Here is a 24,647-nt window from a genome sequence, read left to right as displayed (position 1 = left end):
AAAGGCAGTGATCAAACAGGGAGAACATCTGTTTGCGCCCCACTTTTACAGCATCCCCTGCTCCCCCCCGGATATTTCTTAACAGTGACAAGTTTGCATCCCTAAACTGATGACCTACTAACACGCAGTCCCGCTAACAGCCTTTGAAGTGAGTGTGGGCAGTTACAGGAAGAGGACAAAACTAACACAGATCCATCCTAGGCTAGCGTAGCTTCCCCCTTTGATCAACTATGGTTTTACCTAAGCCTAAAATTGTCTGTTCGTTCTCTGTTCTCTTCCAGGCTGAGGTTGTTCCTTGATGACAGAAATGTAAATGCTGATGACACAGAAATAATTAACTCAGGTTTTCCCAAACTCAAGCCTCAGGACCGCAAGGGGTGCATGTTTTGGTTTTTGCCCTAGCACTACACAGCTGATTCAAATTATCAAAGCTTGATGATTAGTTGATTATTTAAGTCAGCTATGTAGCACTAGGACAAAAACCAAAACGTGCACCCCTTGGGGTCCCAAGGACCGAGTTTGGGAAACCCTGAATTAACTCAGAGCATCAAATGAACCAGGTGCTTCTGTGTGGGAAGGAGAGAAGCAGCTTCGGTCGCTGCACACAACATGCTGGGAACCCTAGGTGTGGGGGCGGATCAATGACTGGCTGTCAGTAGATGTGGGCCAAGTCCCAAATAACATCCTATTCCCTACATGGTGCACTACTTTTGTCCAGATCCCCATGGGCCTTGGTCAAAAGTAGTGCACTATATAGGGAATAAGGTGCCATCTTGGGATGCATCCCATAGCTGACAGCCAGTCATTGAGCCGCCCCCACACCTAGGGTTCCCAGCATCCTGTGTGTGCAGCGATTTCACTAGCAAATCCTCTGAACATTCCTCTCAGTCCCTCTGTCTCGTCCCTCTGTCTCGTCCCTCCCTCTTCCAGAGGTGGTGATGGAAATCCTGAGTGAACCTGCCTGCCTACCCCTGGAACAGAATGAGCATCTAATTTAGTCTCTCTGAGGCCCTTTGAAGTGGATTCAGTGCTGCAGTGCATATCATCGTGTTTGAAGGTTTCTGCTCCCACAATACATCCCGGTTTTGAAGTTACAACAGTTTAAAGAAGCACCACTGTCTCACCTGTGAAAGTAAGGGAGTGAAAAAGCAGTAGCCAACAACACTTCAAGGTAAAATGTATAAAATAATATTTTTTCTGAGACTGCTAGGTAGAAAGCTGGGGGGGGGTGTACATTATTTATTTTTTTAATTACATATTATACAGTATTAGGAGAAACTACTTCCTGACATCGAATACTGTAAACGAGGGTAACACCTCAAACAAACCGAGGTTCTGGTTTGCTGTGTTTATAAAGTCAATTTAAATGAGCGGTGAACGTTTTCTGAAAGGCATTAAAATAGAACATAAAAAAGCTTTGTTCAGTGTTCGTTGGTTGTTGGCAGTGAACGGTGCAATTCTAATTCTCCATCTGATTTCACATGGGAGCTTGAGCACGGCCTGAGGCGGTTCCCTCAACGTCTTCTTAAATAAAATATGAACACTAGCTACTTGTCAAGGTCTAGTCTAGGTCTTAACTGCAGAATCCCAGACCCAACTGAATGTATGGGTTTCTAACCAACTTGCTACACGAAGTGAGGAAATGAAATAATCAGTGTTAAAGAAAATATCTGGCTCTGAATTTTCAAGGTTGTAATAGAGTCAAACTGAATACAACACTCAAGTGGGTAAAAACAGAGGCGGCAAACCAAATAAAGCGCAAAATAAAAAATGAACTAATGTTGGCAGTTCGTGTCTCTCTCGCTTCGTGTCTGCAGACGTCTTTAGAGAGGGAGGTAAATGTTTCTGATCTTCATCATTTAAGAGAGTTTGAGATGGAGGTGCACAGCTTTCTCTCTCCGACTCTTGCTCTTTTTCTCCCTCTGGCTGCCACTCTCTCCTGGTATCTCTCTTTGAAAAGGATGTTTAATGTCTCTACATCATGAAGATGCTGCTGTCAGCCTTAGGGGCTTTGCCGCCCCCCCAACACATCTCTCACTCTCTCTAAAACACAAACAGTCTTGGTTGGACCAGGTCTCTCTTAAAATCTATTTTTCATCTCAATGAGACTAACCTGTATAAATAAAGGTAAAATAAAACAAAACACACGTAAATGGTGGCTCTGACACATATCATTCTGTCAATTAGCACCTTCACCCATCTTCTCTCTTTGGAAGCAGCAATATCTCTGTCAGCTGAGTGGTTTTATTTCCTTCTTTGTTTATTGTGAACAGACCAAAGGCTTATAAACAACAGCTAATCAGCGCATGTCAAATATGTAGACTTATTGCAGCCAGAATAGAAAATGGAATTCGTAATATAATCATATTTCCCATCAGTCAATATTGCTATTTTAGATTATGGGGCCAATCCCCCAGTTTTCTTTTTGAAGCTGGAATCTGTGGAACAGCCAGAGAGGAGATCAGCATTTGTTTGACATAATTTGTTGTGGCATGTTAATTGCATCGATATGTAATTCTTCCTAATTGATGCTTGATATGTCTCAGGAAATTAGGTCAACTAGATCACATTGAACATATTATTAATCCCCCCACCTCCCCGTTTCCTCTTCGTCGCAGGTCTGATATCTGCACCGCCTAAAACTTTAATGTCAACTAACTGTTACAGCAGCCCACACTCTCCATTTCCAGCACTGCCTGGCTGACACATCTAAGGTTGCAACAAGCACACTACTGTAAATTCACAACACAGAGAGACAGGCTGCGTCCCAAATGGCACCCTGTCCCTATATAGTGCACTACCTTTGACTAGGGCCCATAGGACTCCAGTCAAAAAGTAGTGCACTACATAGGGAATATTGTGCCATTTGTAACACACACACACACACACACACAGGAAAGGAAAAGGCCCAGAGAAAAGACAAACCTGGGCAATCTTCACTGAGTTTTGGGTGGAGCCACCTGCATGGTATTCAACTTTGCTCTTCTTTGCAATTTCGTCAAACCTGAAAAAGATACATTAGGGAAGGCACAGTAAGCATAGGCTTGTTCATAGTAGACATGTTACCCACAAACTACAGTGTTTGTAAACAGGAAACTGCACAAAGCCAGAGCTAATGAAAGGCCTGCGTCTGAAAAGATACCCTATTCACCATGCAGTGCATTACTTTAGTGCACTACTGTACATATGGAATAGGGTAGCATTTCAGACCCTAATTCAGTGGCCAAATACAGCTGACAGTTGTAAGAACCATCCTACGATGGATCTTTAGGTTGTCCACACTGACTTTATATGAAAAAAAAGTAGGACTTGTGCTCTGTACTCCAAAATATTTCAGAAACTTTGTTCTGAAGGTCTAGGGGGGTGCAAATGTGGTCCTGTCTTCAAAAACAGTCTCAACGTAGGTGTTTTACCTTTTAGAACATAATGAATAAGATTACATGGACAAAAGGGACCTGATCCTAGATCAGCACTCCTACTCAGACACTTTATGAATACGGCCCCTGGAAGCAATGGGTGAAGGAAGAGCGAGTATGGGAAAATCATGTTTATAGGGCCTTGTTATAAGGCTGATGTCAACACTTGAAAGAAACATCACTTAAAACATTTTGGATTTTGTGTTTATGAAGAACAATAAATGAAGTCATAGTAAATAGGCATTTAACAAGATCTGTGGAATAGAGTCAGGGATTGTGTAAAGGGGACTTAAGTCTTAGGAGGAATTAGGAATGACCAAGGAGACTTGTTTAAGTAATCAAACTATCTGCATGACAGAACACTTTGCATATCAGAGTCATCGGGCATACTCTCACATGTTCTGAATTTTATAGCTAATAAAGTGATTGTAATATAAGTCTTACATAATAAACTTAAGGTATTATTTTTCTACTTGTTCGCATTGTGATGCCCAGGTGAAAGTTCTTAAGAGGAAAATAAACTTGAGAAGCAAAAACAAAATACCAAAAGGAAATGCTGGATTGTGTTTTTGAGATACTGAACCACAAATGTTAGAGTTGAGAAGTGGGTCAGTCACTTAACTGGCAGCTTGATAAAAGCCAAAAATGTTTTTTCCCCCCCAACATATGTTTGTACTTACTCATTAAAGCATGTTGAGTAGTGAAAGTTATTTTTATCCCCCCCCAAAAAATCTTGGTGACCCAAGAGTTGTCCTGTTTTTCGACCAATTGATTGGTCGAAATCTTTAAACTTTAATTTCCCATATATAGACACACACCCTATGTGTTTGAAAAAATCCACTACATATACAGTGTTATTCTGATGTTTTAAGCACATTTTGATCAAATAATTGAGACACAAATGACTCAAGAATGAGCCCGACGGTCACACTTTCATTTTTTAACACAGCGAGTGCCTGTGTGACGTTGTCTTGCTCTTCTCCCTACTGTAGTGAAAAAGCACCACAGCAAGTATTTATTGCTCTGTGCTGAAGCAGCAACAGTTCAGCCGCTGTTTTTTTTACTTGTTTCTGAATGAAAAGTTCTGTTACCGAAATCCCTAATTTGTTAATGAGAAACATTCCCTATTCCCTCAACCCTTGCGCTCTTTACGTGAAACATGTAAGCATCGCATGCATGTGACCTACAGTGGTTCCTCCTTTAAAAGTTGCGAGCTTACACTGCGGGACTTAGAGGTACCCAGCGTCACGGCTTCATTGCTCCAGAACACCCCAAGGGGGAGTTACAGCACTCTTTATGCATTTGGGTTCCAAGGTTTTCATATGACCAATCATATCGAGTGGTTCCAATTACGAATTTGACGCGGGCCACCCGTCCCTGGTGACTTCAGCAAAGGTGGCTGACAAACATTACGGGGAAGCAAATGTAGTTTTAACGTCATAACAAGTCAAGCAATAAATGTACAATTGAGAGGAATATGTGAGTCAATGTAGAGACAAATGAAAGTGCATATATTTCTGTCATGAAGTCAATTTACGAAAATGGCTATTTAGCAATTTCCTTCAGTCATATCCAATACCAGGTGTATCAAACTCATTCATTATAGCAAACAGGGAGCAGGTTTCGAACCCTCAACATTCTAGCCCGAAGTCCAGCACGCTATCGACTGTGCCCAAATGTATTAATTGGGGTTGGGGCCGATTGTGGCTAAAAACACTATCAATTGGAATCTTAAACGTGGAAAGGGGAAAAAGCATTATTAGTTTTTCACAAGCGTAGCAGGATGGGCTATTAGCTTAACAATAGACTATTCAACCTTTACTAAAGAATTGTATTATAGCCAAGCTAGGTGTGACCCCCACCCCCCGCAACTTGAGCTAAGTGTGAAACTCCCCCTCCTCCCCAACTTACAACAAATAATTTTCAGGACTATCTAGAAAAAGCAGCAGAGATGCGCAATAGGTTTCTAAGAAAATGCTATTCTCCACAATGTGTGGATGAAGCTCTTCATTTAGCATTGGGGAAAACACGAGATGAACTGCTACAAAAAAGACTAAAGCTAAAGAACACTCTGTAATGTTCACAACTACATATACTTAGAACTCGTGAAAAGTGGGAGATGCGGTCAAGAAACACTGGCATGTTTTATTTATGCGATAAATTGGTCCATGCCAACTGCCAGCCACAAAAGAAAAATCTGCCAGAATGTTTTGGGATTTTCACCCTCCAGACATGATTTCCTAAAGGTCTTAATGATGAAATGCCTATGTATGTTATGTTGTAACTTTGAACATGAATTAGGCCCCCTATTTCAGATTACATTTTTCTTACACTGTACCCAATGATTTATTTCAACACTCCTTCCATGGCCTCAAACTGCTTGCTCTTAAATGCAAGTAAAACTAAATGCATGCTCTTCAACCGATCCCTGTCTGCGCCAATACAGAATACAATCAAATTCTTCTCAAAGATGCCCTCTGGCGGTCAAACTAGCAATAACTTGTATTAACAGAAAAAAAAATGGCAGAGAATTAAATGACGTGCCACAGAATGCTGCGGCAGCACGCAAGGTGTGCCGCAGAATGACTTAACTTTTAAAAGGAGGAACCACTGTATAGGTCTGGCCCTATCTTAATCACATCAATAAACTGGTTATAACAAATTCCGGACACAGTAACGCATGACAACAAAACCGATGCGGAGGACGTGAAAAAGTCTCTCGAAATGGGCGAATGATAACTGGTTGCCCAGGAGGGAAAGAGGAGGTCAGATCTGTGGAATACATTTGACCTAGCCGTGGTAACTACTGGAGATCCAGATCAAACATTTGCTGTTAGACTATAATATTATTTTTCTGACCATTTGGAAGTGTAAACACTAAATAAGCACCAGAAAGATATAAAGCCTTTATTACAGCAGACTAAAAACAGTGGCATGCATTCGTTAATTGCGGTTTATTTATTGTTTAGGCTAATTATTCAAAGCTCCCTTTGTTATTTCATTGGAAAACTAAAATGCTCAATTCCATTTCAAAGCATGAATGTCTCTCGTATGCTGTGTGATGGCATGAGCGAATGAATGATTGATTCATTAGCCTATATATTGAAATACAGGCCTAAGTTACGGTATTAAGACTAAACAAGACACGCTCATAGGTCTACAGCTCAATGGTGGTTATACAAGGATACTAATGATAACGACATTACTTATTATAATGATAGTCACCATAATAATAATAATAATAATAAACAATAACAACAACACCAATAGGAAGTAGATCAAGGAAAAGGAGGGTTTAGGAGCGAGAGCTGCGTGCATGTGTGTGACAAACAGGTACTGTTAGATTACAATATTATTTTTCTGCCTGTTTGGAACAGTGTAAAGAAATAAATTCAAAGTAATACCAGTCTGTTCTAACGGGAAAAAGTGTAAAGCCTCATCACATCACAGAAAAGATTAAAAACAGGCAACAGATGCAGCGGTCTAAGGCACTGCATCACATTGCTTGACATGTCACTACAGACCCGAGTTTGATCCTGGGCTGTGTCGCAGCCGGCCGCGACCGCTAGACCCATGAGGCTGCACACAATTGGCCCAGCGTTGTCCAGGTTAGGGGAGGGTTTGGCTGGTCGGGATATCCTTGTCCCATCGCTCTCTAGCGACTCCTTGTGGCAGGCCAGACACACGCTGACACGGTCGCCAGTAGTACGGTGCGTCCTCCGACACATTGGTGAGGCTTGCTTCCGGGTTAAGTGAGCAGTACTTCAAGAAGCAGAGCTGCTTGGCAGGGTCGTGTTTCAGAAGACACATGGCTCTCGACATCCGCCTCTCCCGAGTCTGTACGGGAGTTGCAGTGATGGGACAAGACTAACTACCAATTGAATATCACGAAATGGAGAAAAAGTTAAAAAATATATATATATTTTTACCTTTATTTAACTAGGCAACTCAGTTAACCCCTCTTGGGTAGGGGGCAGTATTTTGACGTCCGGATGAAAAGCGTGCCTGTAGTAAACTGCCTGCTACTCAGGCCCAGAAGCTAAGATATGTATATTATTAGTAGATTTGGATAGAAAACACTCTGAAGTTTCTAAAACTGTTTTAATGATGTCTGTGAGTATAACAGAACTCATATGGCAGGCAAAAACCTGAGAAAGAAATCCAACCAGGAAGTGTGGAAATCTGAGGTTTGTAGTTTTTCAAGTGATTGCCTATCTAATACAGTGTCTGTGGGGTCATTTTCAACTTCCTAAGGCTTCCACTAGATGTCAACAGTCTTTAGAACGTTGTTTCATGCTTCTACTGTGAATGGGAGGAGAAAAATAGCATATGGAGTCAGATGACTGAGAAAATGACATGAGATCAATCGTGCGCACTCCCGTGAGAGTTAGGTGTGTTCCTTTTCATTTCTGAAGACAAAGGAATCGTCCGGTTGGAATATTATGGAAGCTTTATGATAAAAACATCCTAAAGATTGATTCTATACATCGTTTGACATGTTTCTATGAACTGTAATATAACTTTTTAGACTTTGTCTGAACTTACTGCGCGAGCACAGTGCATTTGGATTACTCAACTGAATGCGCGAACAAAAAGGAGGTATTTCGACATAAATATGGACTTTGTCGAAACAAAACAAACATTTATTGTGGAACCGGGATTCCTGGGAGTGCATTCCGATGAAGATCAAAGGTAAGTGAATATTTATGATGTTATTTGTGACTTCTGTTGACTCCAAAATGGAGGGTATCTGTATGGCTTGTTTTGATGTCTGAGCGCTGTACTCAGATTATTGCAAAGTTTGCTTTCGCCGTAAAGCTTTTTTGAAATCTGACACAGCGGTTGTATTAAGGAGAAGTTTATCTATAATTCTTTTATCAAAGTTTATGATGAGTATTTCTGTAAATTGATGTGCTCATTCACCGGAAGTTGGAGGCTGAACATTACACGCCAATGTAAAAAAATAAAAAAAAGTTTTTGGGGGATATAAATATGAACTTTATCGAGCAAAACATACATGTATTGTGTAACATGAAGTCCTATGAGTGCCATCTGATGAAGATCATCAAAGGATAGTGATTCATTTTAGCTGTATTTCTGGTTTTTGTGAAGTCTCTCCTTGCTTGGAAAATGGCTGTGTGGTTTTTCTTGTCTAGGTGCTGTCCTAACTACCTTGTTCAGGGGCAGAATGAAAGATTTTTACCTTGTCAGATGGGGATTCGATCCACCACCCTTTGTTACTGGCCCAATGCTCTAACCACTAGGCTACCTGCCGCCAACGCTCTAACCACTAGGCTAGAGACCTAATTAAATTGGGGTTTCCCCTCTCCTCAATTTTCTTAGACAATTAGGTTAAGGCAAGGGCTGTTCCCTCATTTCTGCTGCCTCCGTTGCATTGTTCTGAATCCAAATATGCTGGTTAACTTTATTATGCACATAGCAACATAGGGAAAGGCGCCAATTCTACAGCGCACTGAAAATTGTTACAAAACCAGACAACGACCGTATACAACGCGGGAGAAAGCACGTTATAAAATATTCGATTTATTAGTGTTGCACCATTGCTCATACATAATAAACATATACAATTTCAGTATCACGTCTTAAGAGTGATGGACTGTGCCATCCCCATGGCCTCCGCAATGGATTAGACCACTGACTAAAAAAATATATTTGCGACTGCTTGACTAAAGAAATCTCGGTCGACCAACAGCATATCGACCAAACAATGGACCAGTCGACTAAATGAGGTCAGCCCTAATCTGAATTATACCTAAACAGTCCAATTGTACTCAAATCAAGCCACAGCCCACAATAAATCAACATTTTTCTAAATGTCTTTGACAGATATGCCATTTTGTGATTCTTTTATGTTTTTAAAACCCAAGTAAGATTAACTTCCAATTGCAAAGTGTCAGCTTTGACATGTGCATGAATTTCAAGGTGCAATAACCTGACTATCAAGACACCATACTTCATAAACTATTAAGAGAGAATGCTATGGGACTGGGGAGTAAACAGTCAATCACTATGCAAATCAACTGAAGAATTACCCTTGGGTTTATCATAGTTACTTGTACTGTAGAGTTACATTTTTGGAAATATTCAGAGGTGGAAACTTAACGTGGGAATTAAAGGGAATATATGCAAACTAATATTAATACCATTTAAAATGTAGATGTTTTTGGCATTGCATATATTTACCACATATGGAGACAGAAACATAAACCTTTGACCTTATCATAAGTAGACATAATTGCAAAAGATGAAATCCTTCCAATAGAAATAAAAAAAATTTAGTTACGAACTGAACTTTAATTAATTGAGTTGACTTCACATGGGATGATTTCACTGAACAACAAAAGGGAATATTGAATGATCCCCAATGATCCATCGCATCTCCCAAAAAAACATTTAACATACATCTGTAAAATGAGTCTAGAAACTAAAGCCTTGGTGTCTTCTCCCTGTACCTCAATGTCCACATATTGAACATCAGACTCACACCTCATCTTCAGTCACTTTCCAACTTTGTTTAGGATTGCTCATTGTCAGCCTCCAAAAGCCTCAAATTTGCCCAGAGAGCCACCAACTTTCAACCCTTGTATTGGTCAGCCTGTTGCATGCTTTGGTGTGTGTGTTACCAAACAAGGACCATTTGCGCTCTGAGGTGGCTGATGATGGTGGGATTTGGAAGATGGAGGCAACAGGGGAAAGAGCCTCAGATCGACAAAGTCCGATTACACCAGGTGGCTGATGAGATATGTTGGCACGACCGCCATATTGCATCTAATCCTTGATGTAATATGATAGCAAATTTCAATTTACAAAAAAATAAAAATAAAAAGACGTTTTTGTCTTTTGAGCTTCTAGTCATGAAATCTATGCAGCCTACTCAATCACTTTTTATAGCTACTGTTTACAGACCTCCTAGGCCATATACAGCGTTCCTCACTGAGTTCCCTGAATTCCTATCGGACCTTGTAGTCATGGCAGATAATATTCTAATATTCGGTGACTTTAATATTCACATGGAAAAGGCCACAGGCTTTCGGAGCGATCATTGACTCAGTGGGTTTTGTCCAACATGTCTCCGGACCTACTCACTGCCACAGTCATACACTGGACCTAGTTTTGTCCCGTGGAATAAATGTTGTGGATCTTAATGTTTTTCCTCAAAATCCTGGACTATCGGACCACCATTTTATTACGTTTGCAATTGCAACAAATAATCTGCTCAGACCCCAACCAAGGATCATCAAAAGTCGTGCTATAAATTCTCAGACAACCCAAAGATTCCTAGATGCCCTTCCAGACTCCCTCCGCCTACCCAAGGACGTCAGAGTACAAAAAGTTAACCACCTGACTGAGGAACTCAATTTAACCTTTCGCAATACCCTAGATGAAGTCGCACCTCTAAAAATATTTGTCATAACAAACTAGCTTCTTGGTATACAGAAAATACCCGAGCTCTGAAGCAAGCTTCCAGAAAATTGGAACGAAACTGGCGCCACACCAAACTGGAAGTCTTCTGACTAGCTTGGAAAGACAGTATCGAAGAGCCATCCATGCTGCTCGATTATCCTATTTTTCCAACTTAATTGAGGAAAGTAAGAACAATCCAAAATTTATTTTTGATACTGTTGTAAAGCTAACTAAAAAGCAGCATTACACAAGAGAGGATGGCTTTCACTTCAGCAGTGACTTCTTTGAGGAAAAGATCATGATCATTAGAAAGCAAATTACAGACTCCTCTTTAAATCTGCATATTCCTCCAAAGGTCAGTTGTCCTGAGTCTGCACAACTCTGCCAGGACCTAGGATTAAGGGAGATACTCAAGTTTCTTAGTACTATATCTCTTGACACATTGATAAAAATAATCATGGCCTCTAAACCGTCAAGCTGCATACTGGACCCTAAACTACTGAAAGAGCTGCTTCCTGTGCTTGGCCCTCCTATGTTGAACATAATAAACGGCTCTCTATCCACCTGATGTGTACCAAACTCACTAAAAGTGGCAGTAATAAAGCCTCTTGAAAAAGCCCAACCTTGACCCAGAAAATATTTTAAAAACTATCGGCCTATATCGAATCTCCGATTCCTCTCAAAAAAAATTGAAAAAGCTGTTGCACAGCAACTCACTGCCTTCCTGAAGACACAATGTATACGAAACGCTTCAGTCTGGTTTTAGACCCCATCATAGCACTGAGACTGCACTTGTGAAGGTGGTAAATTATCTTTTAATGGCGTCAGACCGAGGATCTGCGTCTGTCCTCGTACTCCTAGACCTTAGTGCTGCTTTTGATACCATCGATCACCACATTCTTTTGGAGAGATTGGAAACCAAAATTGGTCTACACGGACAAGAAAGATATCAGTTTGTCTCTGTGAATGGTTTGTCCTCTGACAAATCAACTGTACATTTATGTGTTCCTCAAGGTTCCGTTTTAGGACCACTATTGTTTTCACTATATATTTTACCTCTTGGTGATGACATTCGGAAACATAATGTTAACTTTCACTGCTATGTGGATGACACACAGCTGTACATTTCGATGAAACATGGTGAAGCCCCAAAATTGCCCTCCCTGGAAGCCTGTGTTTCAGACATAAGGAAGTGGATGGCTGCAAATGTTCTACTTTTAAACTCGGACAAAATAGAGAAGAAACAAAGAGGTATTCTGTTGAATCTGACAATTAATCTTGATGGTTGTACAGTCATCTCAAATAAAACTGTGAAGGACCTCGGCGTTACTCTGAACCCTGATCTCTCTTTTGACGAACATATCAAGACTGTTTCAAGGACAGCTTTTTTCCATCTACGTAACATTGCAAAAATCAGAAACTTTGTCCAAAAATGCAGAAAAATTAATCCATGCTTTTGTCATTTCTAGGTTAGACTACGGCAATGCTCTACTTTCCAGCTACCCAGAAAAGCACAAAATAAACTTCAGTTAGTGCTAAACACGGCTGCTAGAATCTTGACTAGAACCCCAAAAATGTGATCATATTACTCCAGTGCTAGCCTCCCTACACTGGCTTCCTGTTAAGGCAAGGGCTGAGTTCAAGGTTTTACTGCTAACCTACAAAGCATTACATGGACTTGCTCCTACCCATCTTTCCGATTTGGTCCTGCCGTACATACCTACACATACGCTACGGTCACAAGATGCAGACCTCCTTACTGTCCCTAGAACTTCTAAGCAAACAGTTGAAGGCAGGGCTTTCTCCTATAGAGCTCCATTTTCATTGGAATGGTCTGCCTACCCATGTGAGAGACGCAGACTCGGTCTCAACCTTTAAGTCTTTATTGAAGACTCATCTCTTCAGTAGGTCCTGTGATTGAGTGTCGTCTGGCCCAGGAGTGTGAAGGTGAACGGAAAAGACACTGGAGCAACGAACCGCCCTTGCTGTCCCTGCCTGGCCGGTTCCCCTCTCTCCACTGGGATTCTCTGCCTCTAACCCTATTACAGGGGCTGAGTCACTGGCTTACTGGTGCTCTTCCATGCCATCCCTAGGAGGGGTGCGTCACTTGAGTCACTGACATGATCTTCCTGTCCGGGTTGGCGCTCCCTCGGGTTGTGCCGTGGCGGAGATCTTTGTGGGCTATACTCGGCCTTGTCTCAGGATGGCAAGTTGGTCGTTGAAGATATCCCTCTAGTGGTGTGGGGAATTTGCTTTGGCAAAGTGGGTGGGGTTATATCCTGCCTGTTTTGCCCTCTCCGGGGGTATCGTCGGATGGGGCCACAGTGTCTCCCGACCCCTCCTGTCTCAGCCTCCAGTATTTAAGCTGCAATAGTTTGTGTTGGGGGCTAGGGTCAGTCTGTTACATCTGGAGTATTTCTCCTGTCTTATCCGGTGTCCTCTCTATCTCTCGGAGGACCTGAGCCCTAGGACCATGCCTCAGGACTACCTGGCCTGATTACTCCTTGCTGTCCCCAGTCCACCTGGCCATGCTGCTGCTCCAGTTTCAACTGTTCTGCCTGTGGCTATGGAACCCTGACCTGTTCACTGGACGTGCTACCTGTCCCAGACCTGCTGTTTTCAACTCTAGAGACAGCAGGAGCGGTAGAGATACTCTGAATGATCAGCTATGAAAAGCCAACTGACATTTACTCCTGAGGTGCTGACCTGTTGCACCCTCGACAACCACTGTGATTATTATTATTTGACACTGCTGGTCATCTATGAACATTAACATCTTGGCCATGTTCTGTTAATCTCCACCCGGCACAGCCAGAAGAGGACTGGCCACAGCTCATAGCCTGGTTCCTCTCTAGGTTTCTTCCTAGGTTCTGGCCTTTCTAGGGAGTTTTTCCTAGCCACTGTGCTTCTACACCTGCATTGCTTGCTGTTTGGGGTTTTAGGCTGGGTTTCTGTAGAGCACAGCTGATGTAAGAAGGGCTTTATAAATACATTTGGTTCGATTTGAATCCCATAGCTCTTGCTTGGAAGTGTACTTCGCCAGACTGCCAAGAACCTTGCCCTTATCTAGGCCAAGGTGGCGAGACACAGTAGTGTTGACACCATAGGCCTTGTTGATCTCTGCACCAGACAGGATGCTCTTGCCAGCATACTTGGGGTCCAACATGTACGCTGCGGCATGTATGGGCTTCAGGCAGAAGTCATCACGCTTTTTGATGCATTTCAGAACTTCAGTTTCCTCTGCTTGGAGCAACAGTGAAGTAGGCTGGGCAGTACGCATTTCTTCTCTTACATCTGCAAGCAGAGTCTGAACATCAGACAGGATGGCATTGTCTCCCTCAATCCGTGCAATGGCTACTGCTATAGGTTTCAGGAGTTTCAGGCTGCTTACCACTCTCTCCCAAAATACATCACCCAGGAAGATTCTCTTGATGGGGCTGTCCATATCGGCAGACTGTGATATGGCCATTTCTTGGAGAGACTCCTTCCCCTCCAGGAGACTGTCAAACATGATGACAACACCAGCTTCAATGTGGTGCTCTTATTCTTCTCACCTTGCTTGGTGAGGTAGATTGCTGCTATAACTTGATGACCCTTCACATACCTAACCATTTCCTTGGCTCTCTTGTAGAGTATCCATTGTTTTCAGTGCCATGATGTCCTTGAGGAGCAGATTCTATGCACGAGCAGCACAGCCAATGGGTGTGATGTGAGGGTAGGACTCCTCCACTTTAGACCAAGCAGCCTTCATGTTCGCAGCATTGTCTCACCAGTTCAAATACCTTCTGTGGTCCAAGGTCATTGATGACTGCCTTCAGCTCATCTGCAATGTAGAGACCGGTGTGTCTGTTGTCCCTTGTGTCTGTGCTCTTGTAGAATACTGGTTGAGGGGGTGGCGATGTAGTTAATTATTCCTTGCCAACGAACATTCAACCACCCATCAGAGGTGATAGCAATACAGTCTGCTTTCTCTATGCTTTTCTTGGCCTTCACTTGAACTCTGTTGAACTCTGCATCCAGCAAATGAGTAGATAAGGCATGTCTGGTTGGAGGGGTGTATGCTGGGCGAAGAACATTCAGAAACCTCTTCCAATTCACATTGCCTGTGAGCATCAGAGGTGAACCAGTTGTATACACAGCATTTCTCTGACTACGGTCCTCCATTGAGTCAAAAAACCTGATTCCAGGAGGACCATGAGCTGTTGCTATCGATAAGGTGGCCGATTCATCATTTTCACCTCAAATAGAAGTATAGGGACTTTTGTCAGAGGTTGTTTGCTGTGAGCGCTGAGGGAACTTCATGCACTTGGCCAGATGATTCTGCATCTTTGTTGCATTCTTCACATATGATTTGGCACAGTATTTGCACATGTACACAGCTTTTCCTTCTACATTAGCTGCAGTGAAATGTCTCCACACATCAGATAGTGCCCGTGGCATTTTCCTGTAAAGATTAGGGAAAAAAGGAAAAAAAATACAATTCCATGTACAGATAAATAGTTAAGCAGTTAAACCGGTGAATTAACACTCCTTAGTTAGCAGGCTCAAGCGAGCTAAAACGAACATGGTTGCAAAAACTAACTAGCAGAAATGTTTAAGTTAGAAATGATTTAAACACTTTGCTGTAGGCTACTATTTACTAGTTAATTTTTTGTTATGTATATGTCATATAAAATATATTCACCCCACCCAGTATTGTAATTTAAACTTACCAGAAAGCATGCAGTCCTTGGCTCAGACAGTGTAGTAGTGTGGGCTCAATAGCATATCATAAGTGTGCAAGATCTTGAGAATCAGCTGTACATGTGATGGAAGAGTGCACTGTGCATGTAGAGGGTTGCAATTTCATTGAATTGGGGATAGTTTAACCAAAATATGCCACAAGACCTAGAATTGCCTGTGTGTATGCCACAAAAAAAGGTTTACTGTTATAAACTAACTTTTTTTATGAATTTAAGCAATATTTCCAAAATTCCTGGGCTTAACTCCCATGGAAAATGTACAAAAATTTACCAGAAAGTTTCCGACCCTTTGCAACCCTAGTTACTTGTATCATTATTGCGTTCCCCACCCTTGTCAATATCCCAATCTAAAATAACTATGCCCATTTCATGCCTACACAATACACACACAGCTTTGTGTTAAATCTACAACACACAGCGAGTAAACCTATTCCAGGATAGACTTATCTGGTCAGCTGTGAGGAGAACATTAACAATATGAATTCCCCACATCTTTCACAAACAGCCTCCCTGAGGCCTTGGCTATAGAAAAGTTCCCGCCCAGACAGAAACTACATCCCAAGTGGCACCCTACTCACTACATAGTGCACTATTTTGCCCAGAAGCTCTAGGGAATAGGGTGCCATTTGGGATAGTTAGGCACAGACAGACAGACACAGGCAGACAGGCACAGACAGAGAGAGATATGAACATATGCCAGGTCGTGAGCAGAGCAACAGGCCCAACCCCCCACTAACGCCCCCCGCCCCCCATCCTACGACCAAAGAGGTATGTATCAGATCCTCAACATGCTCTGTTCACACCTACTGTGATGGTCCGGGCATAAACCACACAAAAACAACACTAGACACCATGGAACACAAAGCTTTAACTTTCTCATCCTGGAATATACAAGGTCATCTTACTTTGGCCTAAAGAGTAGGAACTCAGACTTCAAAGAAATACAGACATTTTCCTCCTACAAGAAACATGGTATAGAGGAAACTGACCTACTCGTTGCCCTCCAGGTTACAAAGAGCTGGTAGTCCCATCAACCAAACTACCAGGGGTGAAACAAGGAAGAGACTCAAGGGACAAACTAATTTGGTATAGAGCAGAAATAACCCACTATTAAATTAGTCAAAACAGGAACATTTTACAGCTGGCTAGAAATTAATAAGGAAATTATCTGAACAGAGAAACATTTCCTCATGTGTGCTACCTATATCCCCCAATAGAATCCCCATACCTTGACAGCTTCTCCATTTTACAGGGGGAGAGCAACCATTTCCAGGCCCAGGGACATGTACTAGTCTGTGGCGACCTAAATGCCAGAATTGGACAAGAACCTGACACTCTGCACATAGGGGGACAAACACCTACCTGGAGGTGACAGTATTCCTTCTAAATATGACAAAACAGCCAACAAAAATGGGTCACAACTCCTGCAGCTCTGTCGCATGCTGGGTTTGAACGTAGTCAATGGCAGACTGCAAGGAGACTCTTATGGCAGGTACACCTACAGCTCATCACATGGCAGTAGTACTGTAGACTACTTTATCATTGACCTCAACCCAGAGTTCACAGTCAGCCCACTAACACCACTATCAGATCACAGCAAAATTAACAACAATGACAAATGGTTTGATGAAGAATGCAAAAACCTAGGAGAAATTGAGAAACCTATCCAACCAAAAACATAGAGACCCAGAAAACTTGAGTCTACGCCTTCACTATGGTGAATCACTAAAACAATACAGAAACACACTACGGAAAAAGGAGGAACAGCACATCAGAAATCAGTTCAATGTAATTGAAGAATCCATAGAATCTAACCACTTCTGGGAAAATTGGAACACACTAAACAAACAACTCGGAGTGACCTATCCAAAACAGAGATGTGTGGATAAACCACTTCAAATCTTTTTGTCTCTATAACAAAAGGGAAAAAAACATATACATGATCAATTATATCTTAGAATCAGGTATTAAAAAGACTACCAGAACCCACTGTATTCTCCAATTACATTGAATGAACTAAAGGACAAAATACAAACCCTCCATCGCAAAAAGGCCTGTGGTGTTGACTGTATCCTACATGAAATTATACAGACCATATATTCCAATTGACTATACTTAAACTCTATCATCATCATCATCCAGGTCTAGCATCTTCCCCAATATTTGGAACCAAGGACTGATCACTTTTGTGGATTCGAGTTGAGACAAATTTGATCCCGATAACTACCGTGGGATATGCGTCAACAGCAGCCTTGTACATTTCATCAGTGAAAACAATGTACTGAGCAAATATCAAATTGGCTTTTTACCAAATTACCATACGTCAGACCACGTATTCACCCTGCACACCCTAATTGACAAACAAACCAAAACAAAGGCAAAGTCTTTTCATGCTTTGTTGACTTCACAAAAGCTTTTGACTCAATTTGGCATGAGGGTCTGCTATACAAATTGATGGAAAGTGGTGTTCGGGAAAAACATATGAGATTATAAAATCTATGTACACAAACAACAAGTGTGCAGTTAAAATGTACAAAACACATTTCTTTCCACAGGGTCGTGGGGTGAGACAGGGAAGCAACTCATTTTTGAGCCTATAATCGAACCCACAAATGCTGATGCTCCAGATACTCAACTAGTCTAAAGAAGGCCAGTTTTATTGTTTCTTTAATCAGGACAACAGTTTTCAGCTGTGCTAACATAATTAAAAGGGTTTTCTAATGATCAATTAACCTTCTTAAAATGATCAACTTGGAGTAGCTAACACAACGTGCCATTGGAACACAGGAGTGATGGTTGCTGATAATGGGCCTCTGTACGCCTTAGTAGATATTCCATAAAAAATATGCCGTTTCCAGCTACAATAGTCATTTACAACATTAACTATGTCTACACTGTATTTATCAATTTATGTTATTTTAAATGGACAAAAAAAATATGCTTTTCTTTCAAAAACAAGGACATTTCTTAGTGACCCCAAACTTTTGAACAGTAGTGTAGATCTACTGGACAGATTCTGTCAGAACTGGGCACTGACAGTAAATCTCAGTAAAACGAAAATAATGGTGTGGCAAAAAAGGTCCAGTTGCCAGGACCACAAATTCCATCTAGACACCGTTGCCCTAGAGCACACAAAAAACGATACATACCTCGGCCTAAACATCAGGCCCACAGGTAACTTCCACAAAGCTGTGAACGATCTGAGAGACAAAGCAAGAAGGGCCTTTCTATGGGATAAAAAAAGGAACATCAAATTTGACAAACCAATTAGGATCTGGCAAAAAAAATACTTGAATCAGATATAGAACCCATTGCCCTTTATGGTTGTGAGGTCTGGAGTCCGCTCACCAACCAAGAATTCACAAAACGGGACAAACACCAAATTGAGAGACTGCATGCAGAATTCTGCAAAAATATCCTCAGTGTAGTGGACAGATACAAGCATGCTTTACTTGGGTGTTAATATTATGTCAGATTATGGGAAACTATGTTTTGAACTACCCCGTGATTAGTAAAATCATTGAAGATCTAGACCGTTGGATGCCCCTCCCTATATCTCTTGCAGGTCAGGTTGCTTCAGTGAAAATGAATGTCTTACCAAGACTGCTTCATCTGTTTTCAATGCTTCCTGTTAAAATCCCTGCTAAAACCTTTACTCGCCTAAATACAGCAATAGGCACATTTTTATGGCAAATTAAGAAGGCTCGTATTAGTCCTAAAAAACTACAGCTGTTCAAATAATTGGGTGGGCTTGGCCTCCCTAACCTTAAATCATATTACTTCGCAGCACAACTTAATCATATAGCATCATGGATTCAACAACCAAAGGATTTGTCATGGCTCGAAATTGAGAGTCAATATTGTGATACGCATTTACATTGTCTTCTCTTTATAGCAGACCCTATTTCTATTGACAGGATTAAAACAAAAAAATTATTACTCTTACATTGAAGACAAGGAGGGAGGTTCCATGCCAACATAGACAGCATAGGTATGAAGGTGTCTGGTCAGAGTTCCTGATATATCGTACGGGTCTTATTCTGTAATTTCTGGGCTTTTTGTGTCTGTTGTTTTTGTGTGGCTAATTCCAAATTGTATACCTATTCAGATGCTTGAAATATTTACACTATACAGCCAAAATGTACCCTTAACATGTAAATGTAATTACACTCCGTAGTAAAGACAGCAAAGATTTAAAAAAAAAAAACCTCCGTGTAAAACACCAAATAATGCATGCAGAGTAGAATTAGGCCGATACCTGCTAATTATCAAAATCCAGAAAAGAGCCGTTATATTCTACAACCACCTAACAGGAAGCGATTCCCATACCTTCTATAACAAAGTCATCACCTACAGAGAGAAGAACCTGGAGAAGAGTCCCATAAGCAAGATGGTCCTGTGGCTCTGTTCACAAACAACAATTAGACACAACCAAATGAGAAAACTAAAAGATAATTGACAATGGAAAGAATAAAAAAAAACAGAGCAAACTAGAATGCTATTTGGTCCTAAAACAGAGTACACAGTGGCAGAATACCTGACCACTGACTGACCCAAACTTAAGGAAAGTTTTGACTATGTACAGACTCTGTGAGCATAGCCTTGCTATTGAGAAAGGCCGCCGTAGGCAGACCTGGCTCTCAAGAAAAGACAGACTGTGCACACTGCCCACAAAATGAGGTGGAAACTGAGCTGCACTTCCTAACCTCCTGCCAAATGTATGACCATAGAGACATATTTCCCTCAGATTACACAGATCCCCAAATTTGAAAACAAACCCAATTTTGATAAAATCCCATATCTACTGGGTGAAATACCACAGTGTGCAGCAAGATTTGTGACCTGTTGCCACAAGAAAATGTCAACCAGTGAAGAACAAACACCATTGTAAATACAACCCATATTTATGTTTATTTATTTTCCCTTTTGTACTTTAACTATTTGCACATATGACATTTCAAATGTCTATTCTTTTGGAACTTTTGTGAGTGTATTGTTTACTGTTAATTTTATATTGTTTATTTCACTTGCTTTGGCAATGTAAACATATGTATCCAATGCCAATAAAGCCGCTTACACTGAAATTGAATTGCGAGAGCGACAGAGATTGACCTAACTGCAGACTAGATGATGGGTCATATTTGGGAAGCTCTACTTATGGCAGTTTTTTTTAGTTTTATTACATTTGTACTGAAAATGGTAAAACGTGTTGATCTGAAAGTGTATTTACGCCAAGGAAAATGGTGATGACATGGTGGTAAATTGTCTAATACAAGTCTAGTTTCCACCGGTTTAATGTGTAACACCACCTTAAATGAACTGAGTCAGAGGAGCCATTTGGAAAATGGAATAATAATAAAAAATAAAAAATCGAATAAAAAAAAAAAGCTATTTGTCACATGCTTTATAAACAAACAACAGGTGTAAACAAACAGTGAAGTGCTTATTTGGGGGTCTTTTTCGAACAATGCTGAGTTAAATTACTTTAAAAAAAAATCGTATGTAGCTATGTACATGTACAGCGCATTCGGAAAGTATTCAGACCACTTAACTTTTTCCACATTTTGTTAAGTTACAGCCTTATTCTAAAATGGATTAAATTGTTTCCCCCCTCAATCTACACACAATACACCATTCTCTGCAGATATTCTCAAGCCCTGACAGTTTGGATGGGGAGTGTTATAGCACAGCTACTTTCAGGTCTCTCCAGAGATGTTTGCTCGGGTTCAAGTCTGGGCTCTGGCTGGGCCACTCAAGGACATTCAGAGACTTGTCCTGAAGCCACTCCTGCGTTGTCGTGGCTGTGTGCTTAGGGTCGTTGTCCTGTTGGAAGGTGAACCTTCGCCCCTGTCTGAGGTCCTGAGTGCTCTGGGGCACGTTTTCATCAAGAATCTCTGTACTTTGCGCCGTTCATCTTTCCACTCAATGATTGAAATCCCAGTCTCTATCGCAGAAAAACATCCCCACAGCAAGATACTGCCACGCTTCACTGTAGGGATGGTGCCAGGTTTCCTCCAGACGGGACGCTTGGCATTCAGGCCAAAGAGTTCAATCTTGGTTTCATCACACCTGAGAATCTTGTTTCTCATGGTCTGAGAGTCTATAGGTGCCTTTCGGCAAACTTCTAGCGGGCTGTCATGTGCCTTTTAATGAGGAGTGGCTTCCGTCTGGCCACTCGACCATAAAAGCCTGATTGGTGGAGTGCTGCTGAGATGGTTGTCCTTCTGGAAGGTTCTCCCATCTCCACAGAGGAACTCGAGCTCTGTCAGAGTGACCATCGGGGTCTTGGTCACCTCCACGACCAAGGTCCTTCTCACCCGATTGGAAGAGTCTTGTTGATTCTAAACTTCTTCAATGTAAGAATGATGGAGGCCACTGTGTTCGTGGGGACCTTCAATGCTGCAGACATTTTTTGGTACCCAACCCCAGATCTGTACCTCGACACAATCCTGTCTCGGAGCGCTACGGACAATTCCTTCGACCTCATGGCTTGGTTTTTGCTGACATGCACTGTCAACTGTGGGACCTTATATAGACAGGTATGTGCCTTTCCAAATCATATCCAATCAATTGAATTTACCACAGGTGGACTCATATGAAGTTGTAGAAACATCAAGTCTGATCAATGGAAACTGGATGCACCTGAGCTAATTTGAGTCTCATAGCAAAGGGTCTGAATAATTACGTAAATAAGGTATTTCTGTAATTTTTTTTATACATTTGCAAACATTTCTAAATACCCCATAATGACAAAGCAAAAACAGGTTGTGTGTGTAGATTGATGAGGATAACAACTTAATCAATTTTAGAATAAGGCTGTAACGTAACATTTAGGAAAAGTGGTCTGAATACTTTCCGAACGTACTGTAGTTAAGGGTAAAGTTACTAGGCAACAGGATAGACAGTAACATGTGGTGATTGAGAGTGTGTGTGTATGTGTTGCGATGTCAGTGTAAGTATGTGTGGGTAGTCCTGTGTGTGCATAGAGTCAGTGCAAGACAGTGCAAAAAGGGTCAACGCAGGTAGTCCGCATAGCCATTTGTTAAGTAGTGTGAAGGCTTGGGGGTAGAATCTGTTCAGGGTCCTGTTGGTTCCAGACTTGGTGCATTGGTACTGCTTGCTGTGCAGTAGCAGGGAGAACAGTTTATGTCTTGGGTGGCTGGCGTCTGACAATTATTTGGGCCTTCATCTGACACCGACTGGTATAGAGGACATGGATAGCACCTTGCCTTTGGGTGCCTTGCAGTTGCCATACCAAGCTGTGATGCAGCCAGTCAAGATGCTCTCAACGGTGATGCTGTATAAGTTTGAGGATCTGAGGGCCCATGCCAAATCTTTTCTTCCTCCTAAGGGGGAAGCGGCGTTGTCGGGCCTTCTTTACAACTGTGTGGGTGTGGACCATAATAATTCCTTAGTGATGTGGACACAGAGGAACTTGATGCTCTCGACCCGCTCCACTACAGCCCAATCGATGTGGATGAGGGTGTGCCCCTCCGTTTCCTGTAGCCCACAATCAGCTCCTTTGTCTTGCAAACATTGAAGGAGAGGTTGTTGTCCTGGCACGACACTGCCAGGTCTCTGACCTCCCTATACGCTGCCTAATCGTTGTCGGTGATCAGTCCTACCACTGTGATGTCTGCAGACTTGATGGCGCTGGAGTCGTGCATGGGCCGCGCAGTCGTGGGTGAACAAGGAGTACAGGAGGGGACTAAGCATGCAGCCTTGAGGGGCCCCTCGTGTTGATGGTCAGCATGGTCCCAAAGGTCCTAGCCATGTAAAATACATGTGCCATTTCAGAAGCAGCCTCCTTTTTCCGATGAACATCTTCCTACTATAAAAGGCTTGAGACACATTCATGGAGTTCCTGCGGGGTCGACAGTTCCTACTTCCTCACCACCTGAATTCGGTCTTATGTAGCAAAATTTGAAATGGTGTTTTTTACATTAGATAAAAGTAGAGACTCAGAGCTACAAAATTGTATATCATACACTGCATCTGAGGAACAATGGGAAAGTAATTCTGCTTTGAAAGTTGATCAACTTGCAAACTCACTTTTGAGAAAATTGCCTTTGAATGTTTTGCTATCTAGTGAAGAGCTCTTTGTCTACACCAATTCAGCATTGTTCTCACCCTAAGCTTTAGCCCCACCCATCACGTTTCACTTTCGGAGCACACACTTGACCTCTGACCGATGATTTGTTTACCTCTGGATAGCATGAAAACAGCCTAACCAGCTCTGCTGGCAACAATTTCATTACGCTTTTTTGCAGACGTTAACTGACACTGGCCATATTCAACGGTGTTGTACTCATGTCCCGTAACAAGCCAGTCAGCCAACGTTAGCTAGTTAAACAATGAACAGTGCCAACAATGCCACAATGCTGGGAGCTAACTAGAACAGCAAACGGCTCTGAAATGAATAACATATGCTAGGGAGCCAGCAGATGTTATTAGAAAACGTGTAATATCTGAAAACGTAGCTAGCTAACGTTAGACTTTTTTATTTAACCTGGTAGGCCAGTTGAGAACAAGTTCTCATTTACAACTGCGACCTGGCCAAGATAAAGCAAAGCAGTGCGACAAAAACAACAGCGTTTCACATGGGATAACAAACGTACAGTCAATAGCACAATAGAAAAATCTATGTACAGTGTGTGCAAATATAGTAAGATTAGGGAGGTAAGGCAATAAATAGGCCATAAAAGCGAAATAATTATAATTTAGCATTAACACTGGAGTGATAGATGTGCAGATGATGATGTGCAAGTAGAGATACTAGGGTGCAAAAGAGCAAAAAAATTAAATAACAATATGGGGATGAGGTAGTTGGGTGTGCTATTTACAGATGGGCTGTGTACAGGTACAGTGATCAGAAAGCTGATGCTTAAAGTTAGAGAGGGAGATGCAATGATTTTTGCAATTCGTTTCCAGTCATTGGCAGCACGAATATGTAGCGAGGGCCAGCCAATGAGAGCATACAGGTCGCAGTGGTGGGTAGTATATGGGGCTTTGGTGACAAAACGGATGGCACTGTGATAGACTCCGACACTCTACTTAGCAAGTT

General features: G+C 41.8%; 1 protein-coding gene across 1 annotated transcript in view; it reads right to left on the bottom strand.

The window, feature by feature from the left end:
* Window positions 1-24,647, bottom strand: part of adkb (adenosine kinase b) — a gene marked incomplete at its 5' end in the record, with an annotated part of 290,034 nt that overhangs the window by 211,502 nt on the left and 53,885 nt on the right. The window contains 1 exon segment of the mRNA NM_001165301.1: window positions 2,926-3,004. Coding sequence (NP_001158773.1) covers window positions 2,926-3,004 — 79 coding nt within the window.

This window comes from Salmo salar, chromosome ssa01 (genome assembly GCF_905237065.1).
Source record: "Salmo salar chromosome ssa01, Ssal_v3.1, whole genome shotgun sequence".
Taxonomy (NCBI): domain Eukaryota; kingdom Metazoa; phylum Chordata; class Actinopteri; order Salmoniformes; family Salmonidae; genus Salmo; species Salmo salar.
This window is presented reverse-complemented; position numbering and strand designations above follow the sequence as displayed.